The sequence below is a fragment of the Otolemur garnettii genome, unplaced genomic scaffold (genome assembly GCF_000181295.1).
Source record: "Otolemur garnettii isolate 467f Iridium unplaced genomic scaffold, OtoGar3 scaffold00011, whole genome shotgun sequence".
Classification (NCBI taxonomy): Eukaryota; Metazoa; Chordata; class Mammalia; order Primates; family Galagidae; genus Otolemur; species Otolemur garnettii.
Genome location: NW_003852406.1, coordinates 18,081,289 through 18,094,619, shown reverse-complemented (window position 1 = coordinate 18,094,619; position 13,331 = coordinate 18,081,289). Strand labels below are relative to the sequence as shown.

Sequence of the window (13,331 nt, the reverse complement as noted above, 5' to 3'; positions counted from 1 at the left end):
ACCTCCCCCTCCCACCCCCTTCCCATATTTTAAGGCTATAATTAGGTTATGACATTCCTATAAAAGCTGTGAATTAGTTTCAAAGTAACTGTGTACTGTGTACATTGGATACTTTTTTCCCCGTTCTTGAGATACTTTGCTAAGAGCTAAAGTTTTTAAGTGAACAAATCCTCTGACCTCTGGCAGTGTAGCTGTAGAAAGCATAATATTATATATGTATTCACTGCCTAAGCCAATTCATGACTAAGATTACTCTTTTGATCTTAGCATACGCAAATAGAAAACATTTGACTGACTTTAAAAAGCAGGAGTGGGTAATGCCAAATAGATATAAGAAAAACAATATATGAGAATTTATTTTAGTTTCATTTATGACTAATTTAAGAACCATGTGTGCTTATTCATATGATTATATTTTATATTTTTACCGTCTGTTTCTGAGGAATGATGCTCAACTAAGAGCAGTTTTGTGTAATAAATAGTCTGGTAAGATTTTTTCTTCATTTCTCAAGCTTCCCTTTCCAGTGTTTTCTGAGCATATTAATATCTTACGAAAAAATGCAAAGAGAGTATGAGAATTATTTTAATTTTATCCTGCTGTGGGTGTTAGATTTCTTTTTCTCTCCATAGAGACAGATGTCACTGTGATTTCTAAAAGACGGAGCTGTCCAACTGATAAATGTAGGAATTATTGCATGGCTATTTTTATGATGTTCAAAGAGATTTTATTAATACACAAGTAATGGGAAGTATTTTTTACCATGTAGTGAATCTATAGTGCAAAATTATAATATTTTAATAGACGTTATGATACTGAGAATTAGAGTAGTTGTCCTAGACCCCAGGCTTCTTCCAGACAACAATATGACCAGAAAGAATGGGAAGTATGTGTGGGTCTGGGGAGGGAGAAGCTGCTCAAAAAGAAGGAAAGAAAGAGAACTGTAAAATAAATAAAAATTTAAAAACAATGGATAAGCAATCCTCTTTTAAAAAATTTTTTTCCTTTTCTTTTCTTTCCTTTTTTTTTTTTTTTTTTTTTAGACAGAGTCTCACTCTGTTGCCCTGGGTAGAATGCCATGGCATCATCACAGCTCACAGCAACCTCAAACTCTTGGGCTTGAACCAGCAACAGCAATTTCACAGCATTTCTTGCCTCAGCCTCCCGAGTAGTTGGGAGCCCACCACAATGCCCAGCTAGGTTTTTCTATTTTTAGTAGAGGCTAGGTCTTGCTCTTACTCCTGTGCTCAGGCAATCCACCCGCCTCGGCCTCCAAAGTGCTAGGATTACAGGCATGAGCTGCTGTGCCCAGCTTAAAAGTTTTTAGAGATGGAGTTTCTCTCTCTGTCACCCAGGTTAGAATGCAGCGGCACAATCATAGCTCACTGCAGCCTGGACTTCCATCCTCAGCCTCCTGAGTAACTAAGACTGCAGTTGAGGGTTTTCATGCCTGGCTAATTTTGAAATTTTTTATTTTTAGAGATGAGGCCTTACTATTTGGGCCTGTCTGGTTTTGAACTCTTGGGCTTAAGCACTCTTCCTGCATAAATGAGATTTTAAGTGTGAGCCACTGCACACAGCCAAATAGTCCTCTCCTAATGTTCTGTCATGTAGACAGAGATACTCTCTAGTCTTTCTGTCAACCATGTATATTTATTTTAACCTTCTTATTCTGAGCCATCTCTTCTACTTCATTATCATTGCTACCCTTACTAATTAAATTAACCCCATTCCAACTGCATATGAATGTTCATGGCTATAAAGAATCTTATTTGTTCTTGGATGCCCATGGGTACCACATTCCACTAGTGATACTTATGATTTTGAATTATTGACGTGCTTCTAATGTTGTTTTACAAAATGCCTTAGTTTTCCTAATAATGGCTAAAGCTTTTCTTGAAAAGTTAATTTGTAACATTTTTATTGACCAAGCACAATGGCCCATGCCTGTAATCCTAGCACTCTGGGAGGCCGAGGCAGGAGGACTGCTTGAGCTCAGGAGTTGGAGACCAGCCTGAACAAGCGCAAAACCCCATATCTGCTAAATATAGAGAACTTAGCCAGGCATTGGGCTCCTCGGGAAGCAGGAAGATTGCCTAGGAGTTTGAGGTTGCAGTGAGCTACAGGATGCCACTGCACTCTACCTGGGGCAACAGAGTGAGACTCTGTCTCACAGAAAAAATACAACCCACAACACTTTTTATTAAATTACTAAAGTAACAGGAAATTTGGGAGGTAAAAGGGGGGAGGGCTCCATAGGCCAGGACCTGAATGTATTATAAAATCCATTTTATATTTACTGCCATTGGTTTTTACATGATTATAAAATGGTTTTCTATTTTATTACATAACCACATCTTATGAGCATTTTTAGTATTGGAACCAAGTATTTTAAGGGGAAATTTTCACTTTAAGAGTAAAACATGGCATACTTTAAAAAGTGAAATAATTTTATGTCTTATTCCTACTTAGCCTATTTCTGTTTCCCAGAAGCAGTTCACTTTCTCTTTCTGCTATTTCTTCAGTCATTTACCTTAAGATGTCTATATAATGAGTTTTTATTGCTGCTTATTGTTTCTACATACATTGTTATACATACAATACAATATTATGTATTGTACACATACAATATTGTATACATACAATATTATGTATTGTATCATATTTGTTTCCACTACCATTCTTCTAATGTAGTTATAACATGAGTTTTGGTCAAATAATTGTTCAGTGTTAATTAGTCACAGATAGACCACTTATAAGGGATGTCTGGAAAGCATCCAGCCACTTAATATGAAAAGCGTATTAACAATGACTGGATACTTTCCTGACAGCCCTCAGATACACTGTAATTAAGTTTCCTTTTAGGTCTAGCCTGAGTTAGAGCCAGACCCCCATCTCTAAAAATAGCTGGGCATTGGGGCAGGTACCTGTAGTCCCAGCTACTTGGGAGACTGAGGCAAGAAGATCTCTTGAGCCCAAGAGTTTGAGGTTACTGTGAGCTATGAAGCCAAGACACTCTACTGAGAGCAACTGAGTGAGACTCTGTCTCAAAAAATAACAATTTTTGTTTTCCCTGAAGTCAATAATTGCTTTATTTTTTTGTTTTAGATTTTTGTTTTCCCTGAAGTCAATAATTGCTTTATTTTTTTTTGTTTCTTGTCTATATTTAATTCATCTCTAAATCTTGTACAGAAGTGAAAAATCTTCTTGATTTTTGTGTCGTATCAGGTAATGTTTGTTACATTTTTTTTTTTTTAAAAGAATTCTTGCTGGAGCTTTCCTTCCTCTCTTTCCAGTATGAACTGAGTGCTTTGTAGTCTGTGATCTAAGATTTTCTGTCACCATCATCTTCAGGATTATATTGATCTCTCTCCAGGGTTAGGTGCCCCAATTTTGCCTTTAATAACTTCTTTCTTGGTTTATTTCCTTGTTATGGTGAAGCATATCTTCCAGTAGTTTAGTGAGAAAGGTTACAGGAGAGATAGTTTTTGACACCTTTCCTATCTGAAACTTTTTTTATTCTCTTCTAATATTTGGTTGCTAATTTGGTTATATTAAAATTTTGAAGTTGTTGCTGTTGTGTGTTAGCTTTCAGTTTTACTGATAAATCTAATTGCTATCTTGATTTCTGATCATTTGTACCAGATCTCATTTTTCATCTGGAATCTTTTAAGATTGCTGATGTTCTGAAGTTCATAAGGATATGCCTCTTATAGTCCTTTATTCTTCATTGAGTTGGATACATGTAGGCCCATTAATCTGTGGATTCATTTTCTTCAATTCCATTTAATTTCTTTTTTTAATTATTATTAAATGATAGCCGTATACATTAATGCAAACATGGGGTACAGTGTAGTGTTTTCATATACAATTTGAATATTTTCATCAAACTGGTTAACATAGACTTTGTGTCATTTACTTAGTTATTGTGTTAAAAATTTTGTACTAATTCTAGAAAAGTTCCTTGTACCCTTGGTAGACAGACCATATAGGTGATCTTTCCAGTCACCCTCCCACCACCCATCCGCCCTTCTCCCCTCCCCTCCTCCACCCCTCCTCATATTCTTAGGCTAGAATTAGATTGTAGCTTTCATATGAGATCTATAAATTAGTTTTATAATAGGGGTTGTACATTGGATACTTTTTCTTCCATTCTTGTGATACTTTGCTAAGAAGAACATTTTCCAGCTCCATCCATGTAAACATGAAGGAGGTAAAGTCTCCATCTTTCTTTAGGGCTGCATCGTATTTCATGGTGTACATATACCACAGTTTGTTGATCCATTTTAATTTCTTTCCTCTATTTTCTCTGTTCTCTTTTCTGAAATACATATTATTTGAATATTGGGCCTCCAAGATCAAGAAGACTTGATCTTCTTTTTTTTTATCTTTTTTCATTTTATTTTTTCTCTCTCTGTCTTTTCCACTTTTGGGGAAATGTCTTCAATTTTATCTTCTAAGCCTATAAATATGCTTTTTATTTCTGCTATCACATATGTAATTTCCATAAACTTTTTTTATTCATTAAATATTCAATTTTTATAGTATCTTGTTCTTTTTATGAGTATGGACTTATTTAATTATTTTGACGGTTTCTTCTCCCTGAGTTGTCTTCTGAGCACCTTTTAATATTTATTTATTTTGTTCTCTTTAAAGTTATTGTTATTGTTATTTTCTTTGTATTTAGTAATCTTTGGTTGTTATTCATTTTCAAGAGTGAGGCTTGTGTTTCATTGAAGCTATTTCTGGGAAAATGGAGCTTAGGATTTCCTTAGGTGTGAGACTGATGTTTGTAACAGAACTTAACTGTCAGTTAGACTCCCTGTTTGATCAGTGTCTATAATTCTTTTCTTTAGCCCAACAAGTTTTCCCAAAAGGTATCGTTTAGTCTCTAATCTGAGTAAAATAAGCCTAACTTGCCAATATTCTCAGAACTTAGTGGAAAAGATAACTGAGATTATCTCTTGATTGTAAAGTAAGGCTTTATCTGTTTCAGTAACCTCCCTCATCTCCAGCATCCTTAAGTCTAATGTCCCTCTGGCTCACCCAGACAGACCCAACCTAGTTCTCTGCAAGTCTGGGGAAATGTAATGACCTAACTGTATTGAGCCTTTGGTGTTTTTGTCTTTGGAAATATTTTGTTTTGTCTCCTCTCATTTCTGGAGGTATTGAAGGCCAGACAAAGCAAGACACTGCCTGCCCCCCCAAAATAATAACAATCGTCAGTATAAAGGAAGGTATCTTTCTTTTTAGCTTGTCAAAAAGACTTTTGCCAGGCATGAGGGCAGTGGCATGATCATAGCTTACAGCAACCTCAAATTCCTGGGCTCAAGAGATCCTCTTGCCTCAGCCTCCCTAGTAGCTGAGACTAGAAGCAGAAACTACCACGCCTGGCTAATTTTTCTATAAAGAAAGGGTCTTACTCTCTTGCTCAGGCTGGTCTCAAACTCTTGACCTTAAGGAATCCTCCTGCCTCAGCTTCCCTGAGTGCCAGGACTATAGACATGGGTCACTGTGTACTAAAGCACTTTAAATGTTGATATGACTAGAGTTTAACTCAAGAATACTTCTGCATATCTGAAGGAGCGTAATGAAATTTGTTATTTTTAGTACAAATTTTAAAAATACACAGAATCCTCTATTCTTATCACACAGACACACATGTATTTTTTAAAATACTATTTGTTGATTACATTCATATGATTGAAAATATGGAACAATATTAGAAGGTATACATTAGAACAACTGGGTCCTATCTCGTCCTTTTTTACACTATTCTTCTCCTCTTCCCCATATGTGTAATTACTTTTTTTAGTATTCCTCTAGTATTTCTTTATGTAAATACAGACAAGAAACAAATATATATTCTTATTTCCCCTTTGTTTTACTCAAAAGATAGTCTGTTATTTACAATGATTTGCACATTACTATTTTCACTTAATTATCATGGAGTTCTTTCTATAGTGGTTCACAGAAAAACTTGTTTGTTTTCTTTTTAATAGCTCTTTGGTATTCATTTGTGTAGATAATTTATTTAACCTTTCCCCTATAGATGACTATATGACTAGCTAATGTGGGTTTTTTAATACGTGTTTTTAAAACTTCTTTAGGTGGACATGGACAAGAGTGGTGAAGTGCGACTTATAGAACTGGATGATTCTTTCAAAAGTGAACATACTGTTTTTGTAACACCACCTGAGATCCCCCATCTACCCAGTGGTGAAGAACCCCCTTTACAGTACAGGTATTCAAGAGGCAGAATGTTTGAGATTGAAAAAGAGAAGCAATCCATCGTCTGTGACATAGCTGTCTAAGGACTGTGGTATTTTCAAAAATCCAAATTTTGCAGATCCCTAATTTTTAGGTGGTAAGCAAGCTTATCCCACATCCATTATTAAGATTTGAGGTATAAAAATAAAATATATATAATTTTGCATAATATAGAGTTGGAAAGCTCTCTATGTCTATATAAGTACCTGCCCTCACAAATATTGATTAACTTCTGTTAGATTCCCCATCTCAAATGCAGCACTTTTTTTTTTTTTGAGATAGAGCTTCAAGCTTTTGCCTTGTGTAGAGTGCTGTGTTATCACCACTCACAGCAACCTCCAACTTCTTGGGCTTACACAATTCTCTTGCCTCAGCCTCCCAAGTAGCTGGGACTACAGGCGCCCACTCCCAGCTAGTTTTTGGTTGTAGTTGTCATTGTTGTTTGGCAGGCCCAGGCTGGATTTGAACCCTCCAGCTCTGGTGTATATGGCTGGTGCCTTAGCTGCTTGAGCTACAAGTGCTGAGCCTCAAATGCAACATTTTTATCATAGAATTTTGATTTTTGTTTCTCAGTAAAGCACTTCCTCACATTCAGTCCTTCTTTTTATCACATATACACATCGATTAATATATAACCTTGATATACACAATGATGAAATTTAATTTAGAGTCAATATTTATGGCCTTAATTTTTATGATATAATTTTTTAGGCTATTAATTTTGCCATAAGTTTTCATTTTTAAATCTTGGAAATCCAGAATTGTTGAAATCAATTATTGTTAACTTAGGAAATTTGGTTAGACACTGTGCTAAGTGTTAAGTATATAGACTTGAGTGATAAGGTGTCCCTGTCTTCAAGTCTAGTGGAAAATAGAGATAAGTCCTGAGCACAGTAAAAGAAGGCTGTGATAGAGGTAGATTTATTATTTAGTCTTTAGTATACATTTATTTTTACTTAAAATTATATTTTCTTTCAGAATTTAAATGTTTTTCCAATTCTCTAATAGTACTTTCCTACTTTGAAGATTCTAAAATCATTTTACATCTATCATTTATTGAGTTGCAGTTTCTTTTTTTTGAGACAGAGTCTCACTATGTTGCCCTCGGTACAGTGCTATGGTGTCACAGCTCACAGCAACCTCAAACTCTTGGTGATTCTCTTGCCTTAGCCTCCCAAGTAGCTGGGACTACAGGCACCCACCATAATGGCTGGCTATTTTGAGGTTGCAATTGTTGTTTAGTAGGCTCAGGCTGGGCTCGAACCTGCCGGCCTCGGTCTAAGTGGCCAGTGCCCTACTCACTTAATCTACAGGCGCCAAACCAAGTTGTAGTTTCTTATTTTCATTGGAAAAGGATTTTTCAGGACATCCTCAAATATAACTTACTAATTAAGTCCTTCATTTTATGATGAAAAAGTAGTTTGATAAATATGAGTGTAAGAGTAATTCAGAGGCCACTAGATTTCTGCTCTTTTCATTCAGTAATATGTTCTTGTATCATTTTTTAAAATCTGTTCTCTATGAAAGGTTTTTTTTTTTTGAGACAGAGCCTCACTGTGTTGCCCTTGATAGAATGCCATGGCGTCATAGCTCACAGCAACCTCAAACTCTTGGGCTTAAGAGATTCTTTTGCCACAGCCTCCCAAGTTGCTGGGACTACAGGTGCCTGCCATGGCACTTGCCACAGTGCCTGGCTATTGTCTTGTTGCGGTTGTCATTATTGTTTAACTGGCCCAGGCCAGGCTTGAACCTGTCAGCCTCCATACATGTGGCTGGCACCATAACCACTGTGCTACAGGCGCTGAGCCTATGAAAGATATTTTTAAAAAATGTTTTTTCTTTTTGAGACAAAGTCTCAATCTGTTGTCCCAGGCTAGAGTGTCCTGGCATCAGTTAGCTTACAGCAGTCTCAAACTCCTGGGTTCAAGAGCTTCTGCCTCAGCCTCCTGAGTAGCTGGGACTATAGGTGCTTATTGCAGTGGACAGCTAATTAAAGTATTTCTCTTAATTTCTCTCTCTCTCTCTTTTTTTTGCAGTTTTTTTTTGGGCAGGGCCGGGTTTGAACCCACCACCTCCGAAATATGGGGCCGGCACCCTACTCCTTTGAGCCACAGGTGCTGCCCCTCTTTTTTTTTTTTTTTTTGAGACATGGTCTTGCTCTGTTGTCCAGGCTTAAAATGCAGTGGTGTAATCATTGTAATCATAGCTCACTGCAGACTTAACTCCTGGGCTCCTCTCATCTCAGCCTCCTAAGTAGCAGGGACTAGGAATACATGTGACCATGCCCCAATAAACTTCTCTTTTTTTTGCAGTTTTTGGCCAGGGCTGGGTTTGAACCCGCCACCTCCAGCATATGGGACCAGCGCCCTACCCTTTTGAGCCATAGGCACTGCCCCCCAGTAAACTTCTTTTAGAATTTAAGTGTTTAAATTGTTTGTAGAGATGGGGATCTTACTATTGCCCAGGCTAGTCTCAAATTCCTGGACTCAAGTGAACCTTCCACCTCAGCCTCCCAAAGTGCTGAGATTATAGGGGTGAACCACTGGCTGGCCTCTTCTTTTTGTTTTCTAAAGAAGACCTCATTTCTTTGATCTTTTTTACTTTATACTTCTTAGTCATCATTTGATATGTTTCACTAATATAGTTTTGTTTTTCTTTCTATAGTTTGCTTTTTACTTTTCTTTCTTTCTTTCTTTCTTTCTTTCTTTCTTTTTTTTTTTTTTTGAGACAGAGTATCACTCTTGCCTCAGGCTAGAGTGTGATGGCATTAGCCTAACTCAGAGCAACCTCAAACTTCTGAGTTTAAGAAATCCTCCTGCCTCATCGTCCTGAGTAGTTGAGGCTACAGTTGCCCACCGCAACGCCCAGCTAAAATTTCTATTTTTAGTAGAGACAGAATCTTGCTCTTGCTCAGGCTTGTCTCAAACTTCTGAGCTCAAGTGATCCTTCCATCTCAGCCTCCCAGAGTGCTAGGATTACAGGTGTTGGCCTGCTTTTACCTTTTTAATTTAAATTATACTTTTAGATTTAGTCCTTGAACAAGAAAATTATTTAGCATAAAAATTTTTGTTTTTTTAGAGTCGTAAGTTTTTTTTTCTTGAGGTCACCAATATAATTTTTGGTGTAATCATACCTGTCATTGGAAAAATAACTTAAATGTCCTTAATAAGCACAGAGAGTCTTCTAGTAACATATGACTCATTCACTTGCATTATCTATGTAAAATGATGAGACATTTCTATAAGACACACAAAATGGTCTTATTATCTCACCATGTACGTACAATGAATTTGTTTCAGATATCCCTTTCTTGAATTTCTTTGCTGTTTCCTACTCAGCATTTAGATCATTATTAATATTTTATTATTGTACAGAATTTGCCTGTAGTACTGAATAGTTTACTTTTTTATCATAGTTAGGGTTCTTCTTAGTTAATTAAAGTGATATGTCTTTAAGAATATTGTATAATATATTCTTAAATAGGTTGAATGTGTTGTTTGGAGTCTATTCTGTTCTTTTCAGTATGTCTCTATCTTAGCTGCTACCTTTTGCTTATTTACTTATTTTAGAAATAAGAACTCACCATGTTTTTTAGGCCTGTAGTGCAGTGGCTATTCATAGGGGCAATCATAACACATTACAGTCCCAAACTTCTTGGCCCAAGCAATCCACCTGCCTTAGCCTCCTGAGTAGCTGGGACTACAGGCGTGTACTACTCTGCCTGGCCTAGATGCTACCCTCAAAAGGCCCAGAGCACCTTGTTCTAATTAGTTCTTCTTTTTCACAGAGCCACTCTTTCTCTTCTTCAACTTCCTCAGTTTTCTTTCTCACAGATGAGGCCCTGAACCTGCTAGCTAACCTGATAAACCAATTCATGATAATGTGAGAGTTGGGCCTGGTGTGCTAATGTATTAAAACTAACACATTAGTTTATTTGCTTATTTGCTTCTTTGTAAGAAGGAGATTCTGCAGTAAATATATTAATACAAAGCAATGACATTAATGTTCAGTTTGAAAGAATACTGATTTAGTGGGCCCTTTACCAACAGTCATTTTTTCTTTTTTTTTGAGACAGAGTCTCACTATGTTGCCCTTGGTAGACTGCTGTGACGTCACAGCTCACAGCAACCTCCATGTCTTGGGCTTAAGCGATTCTCTTGCCTCGGCCTCCCAAGTAGCTGGGACTACAGGTGCCCACCACAACGAGTGGCTATTTTTTGGATGCAGTTGTCATTGTTGCTTGGTAGGCCTGGGCCAGGCTTGAACCCGTCAGCTTCAGTGTATGTGACTGGTGCCCTACTCACTGAGCTACAGGCACCAAGCCTGCAACAGTCATATTATCTAATATATTTGCAATACATTTACATGAATACTAACTTGTAAAAGTTTTCTTGAGACTTTGGAGTTTGGTGTCAAGTTCTGGAAAATTTAAATGTATTTTCATTTTTCTTCCCCAAATATACTTAAGTCTGTATTTGGCTATTACATTTCTAAATATTGTGGTAAGAAAAGCAACATTAGCATGAATTTTTATTGAGCATATATCGTAGTCTGATGGAGAAACAGTTAAAATTAACTCTAGCTTATAACTGCAGTGATCATCTGTGTATGCTTGATAACTTTTTTCCTTCTATAAAACAGCTACAATGGATTTCCAGTTCTCAGGAACAATTTATTTGAGAGACCTGAAGGATTTCTGCAAGCACAGAGGAACAAATTACCTTCTAAATCAAGTAGTCCTAGTAGTCCTTCTCCCATGTTCAGAAGAACAAAACAGGTGCTTTGAAAATTTTGCATTCCTCATGTAATCATATTAGAACAAGAAATAAATTGGACACCTACTCTCCCTTAATATTCTTTATATATAGCTATTACTAGATTATTATGCTGCTACAGCAATCTGAAGATAATCCAACTTAAAGAAATTAACTAGTTCTCTTATCCTAGAACTTTATTTTACATATTATTTAATGCACATTTAAGTAGAAGCTTGAAAATATATTAATTATAGACAGATTTGTTATGGAAATAAAAGAATGTGACCTGTACTTGTTCAGCATTTAGCTAAAATAATAATGCCCAAGTATATAAATTTGTTAATAAAACCCTTATATTTTTTTCTAGGAAATTAAGTCAGCCCATAAAATTGCAAAGAGGTATTCTTCCATCCCTCAGATGTGGTCAAGGTGCCTACTGCGTCACTGTTATGGACTATGGTTTATTTGTCTCCCAGCTTATGTGAAAGTATGTTATTCTAAAGTCAGAGCTCTGAAAACAGCATATGATGTACTTAAAAAAATGCAGTCAAAGAAGATGAAGATGGATCCACCTGATGAGGTAACAATTGTTCTTTAAAGTGCATTCTGGATTTATATACATAGACATCTTTGTTTCTGTACACTTTGAACTTGCATTTTAGGTGTGCTACCGCATTCTTATGCAGCTCTGTGGACAGTACGATCAGCCAGTGCTTGCAGTTCGAGTGCTTTTTGAAATGCAGAAAGCTGGTATTGACCCCAATGCCATTACTTATGGTTATTATAATAAGGTAAATTACTGTGATTTAATGGAGAAAGAGTATGATTTTTGTCATCATACAATCTTAATTTAATGGGAAAAATAATCTATACTGGGGTTATTTAGGATTTATTTTTACTAATTTATTTTGTTGAATGAATAGGCTGTTTTGGAAAGTACCTGGCCTTCAAGAAGTCGTAGTGGCTGTTTTCTTTGGACAAAAGTAAGAAATGTTGTTTTAGGAGTAGCACAGTTCAAAAGAGCTTTAAAGAAACATGTACACTTATCACAAACAACTCTCTCAGGTAAGGGATTTATATGTTTTACTTTATTCTTCAAAATCTAATTGACTAGTTACATTTTAACATTTCTAGAAATTTTAAATAGTTTTAAAATATTGAGTACCTTTTTAGTTTTTATTGCCATTAATCAAATTCAATATTAGAGTGCTCTTCCCATTTAAAAAACACCAAATTTCACTTCCATTTCAACTATTAATTTATCACCTTTTAGTTATCTTGTTTTAGTGTTCATTAATAAGTCACAATAGGTTTCTTTGTTATAGTTGTATCTTGCTAATTATGTGACAGTTTTCATTTTAAATATTATGTTAATAGATTTTTTGCTTGAGCAAGAAATTAATGTGTATTTTTGGTGTCTCCTTGAGTAGTAAAATGCTGTCAAATTGTGTTCTTAAGCAGATGGCAGTGACCTGGATGCTGTTAGTCATGGCAGCATGGATAGTGGTCATGGGACACACACTGTGGAGCAGGCACCTTTTAATACAGGTTTAATCAAAGTATATGCTACTGATGATAGATCTAGTACAGGTTTGTGTATGCTTACATATACATTTATTATAGTACATTTTTTAAAACTAGATTTGCTAGCATATATTTAAAAAATTTTTATTTTCAGTGATATGTTTAACTCTTGTCACTTTTTAATTTTATGTTAGGTGCTTGATTTGATATGGAATTTAATAACTATAGCCGATTTTATTCTTTATTTGAATAGAAATAAAATTTCTATTCAATGTTTTTTGAATAGAAATAAAATTTCTATTCAATGTTTTTTGAATAGAAATTTAAGTATTGAGTCAATGAAAATCCAATTAACTCCTCATAGCACACAGATCTCTTTACCATATCATTTTCTTAGGATAAATTCTTTGAAATTACGAAAATATTAGTGGAGTTTAAAAAAAAAACTTATACCTATATATCTAAGTTAATAGTATTATTCCAATGTTAGTTTTCTGGTTTTGACACTGTCCTATGGTATGTAAGATACTATCATTGGGGAAAACCAGGTGAAGAGTACTGAAACTCTCTGTACTGTACTAGTTTTGTAACTTTTGAGTCTTAAACTATTTTAAGATAAAAAGTTGGAGTTTTGTTTTGTTTTGTCTTTTTTTTTTCCTTTGGAGACAGTCTCACGCTGTCACCCTGGGTAGAGGGCTGTGGTATCACAGCTCACAGCAACCTCCAACTTTTGGGCTCAAGTGATTCTCTTGCCTCAGCCTCCCAAATAGGTGGGACTACAG

The 13,331-nt window shown here is 35.7% G+C and overlaps 1 protein-coding gene across 4 annotated transcripts in view; it reads left to right on the top strand.

Moving 5' to 3' along the window:
- Nucleotides 1–13,331, top strand: part of DENND4A (DENN domain containing 4A) — a 150,847-nt gene that overhangs the window by 93,279 nt on the left and 44,237 nt on the right. For 2 of the 4 annotated variants that reach the window (XM_023509995.1, XM_023509992.1), the window contains exons 16-21: nucleotides 6,109–6,242; nucleotides 10,910–11,045; nucleotides 11,393–11,605; nucleotides 11,688–11,816; nucleotides 11,949–12,090; nucleotides 12,484–12,615. In XM_023509995.1, the coding sequence (XP_023365763.1) occupies nucleotides 6,109–6,242; nucleotides 10,910–11,045; nucleotides 11,393–11,605; nucleotides 11,688–11,816; nucleotides 11,949–12,090; nucleotides 12,484–12,615 (886 nt within the window). The remainder of the gene's footprint in view (nucleotides 1–6,108; nucleotides 6,243–10,909; nucleotides 11,046–11,392; nucleotides 11,606–11,687; nucleotides 11,817–11,948; nucleotides 12,091–12,483; nucleotides 12,616–13,331) is intronic. The other 2 variants (XM_023509993.1, XM_023509994.1) reach the window with 2 other exon arrangements.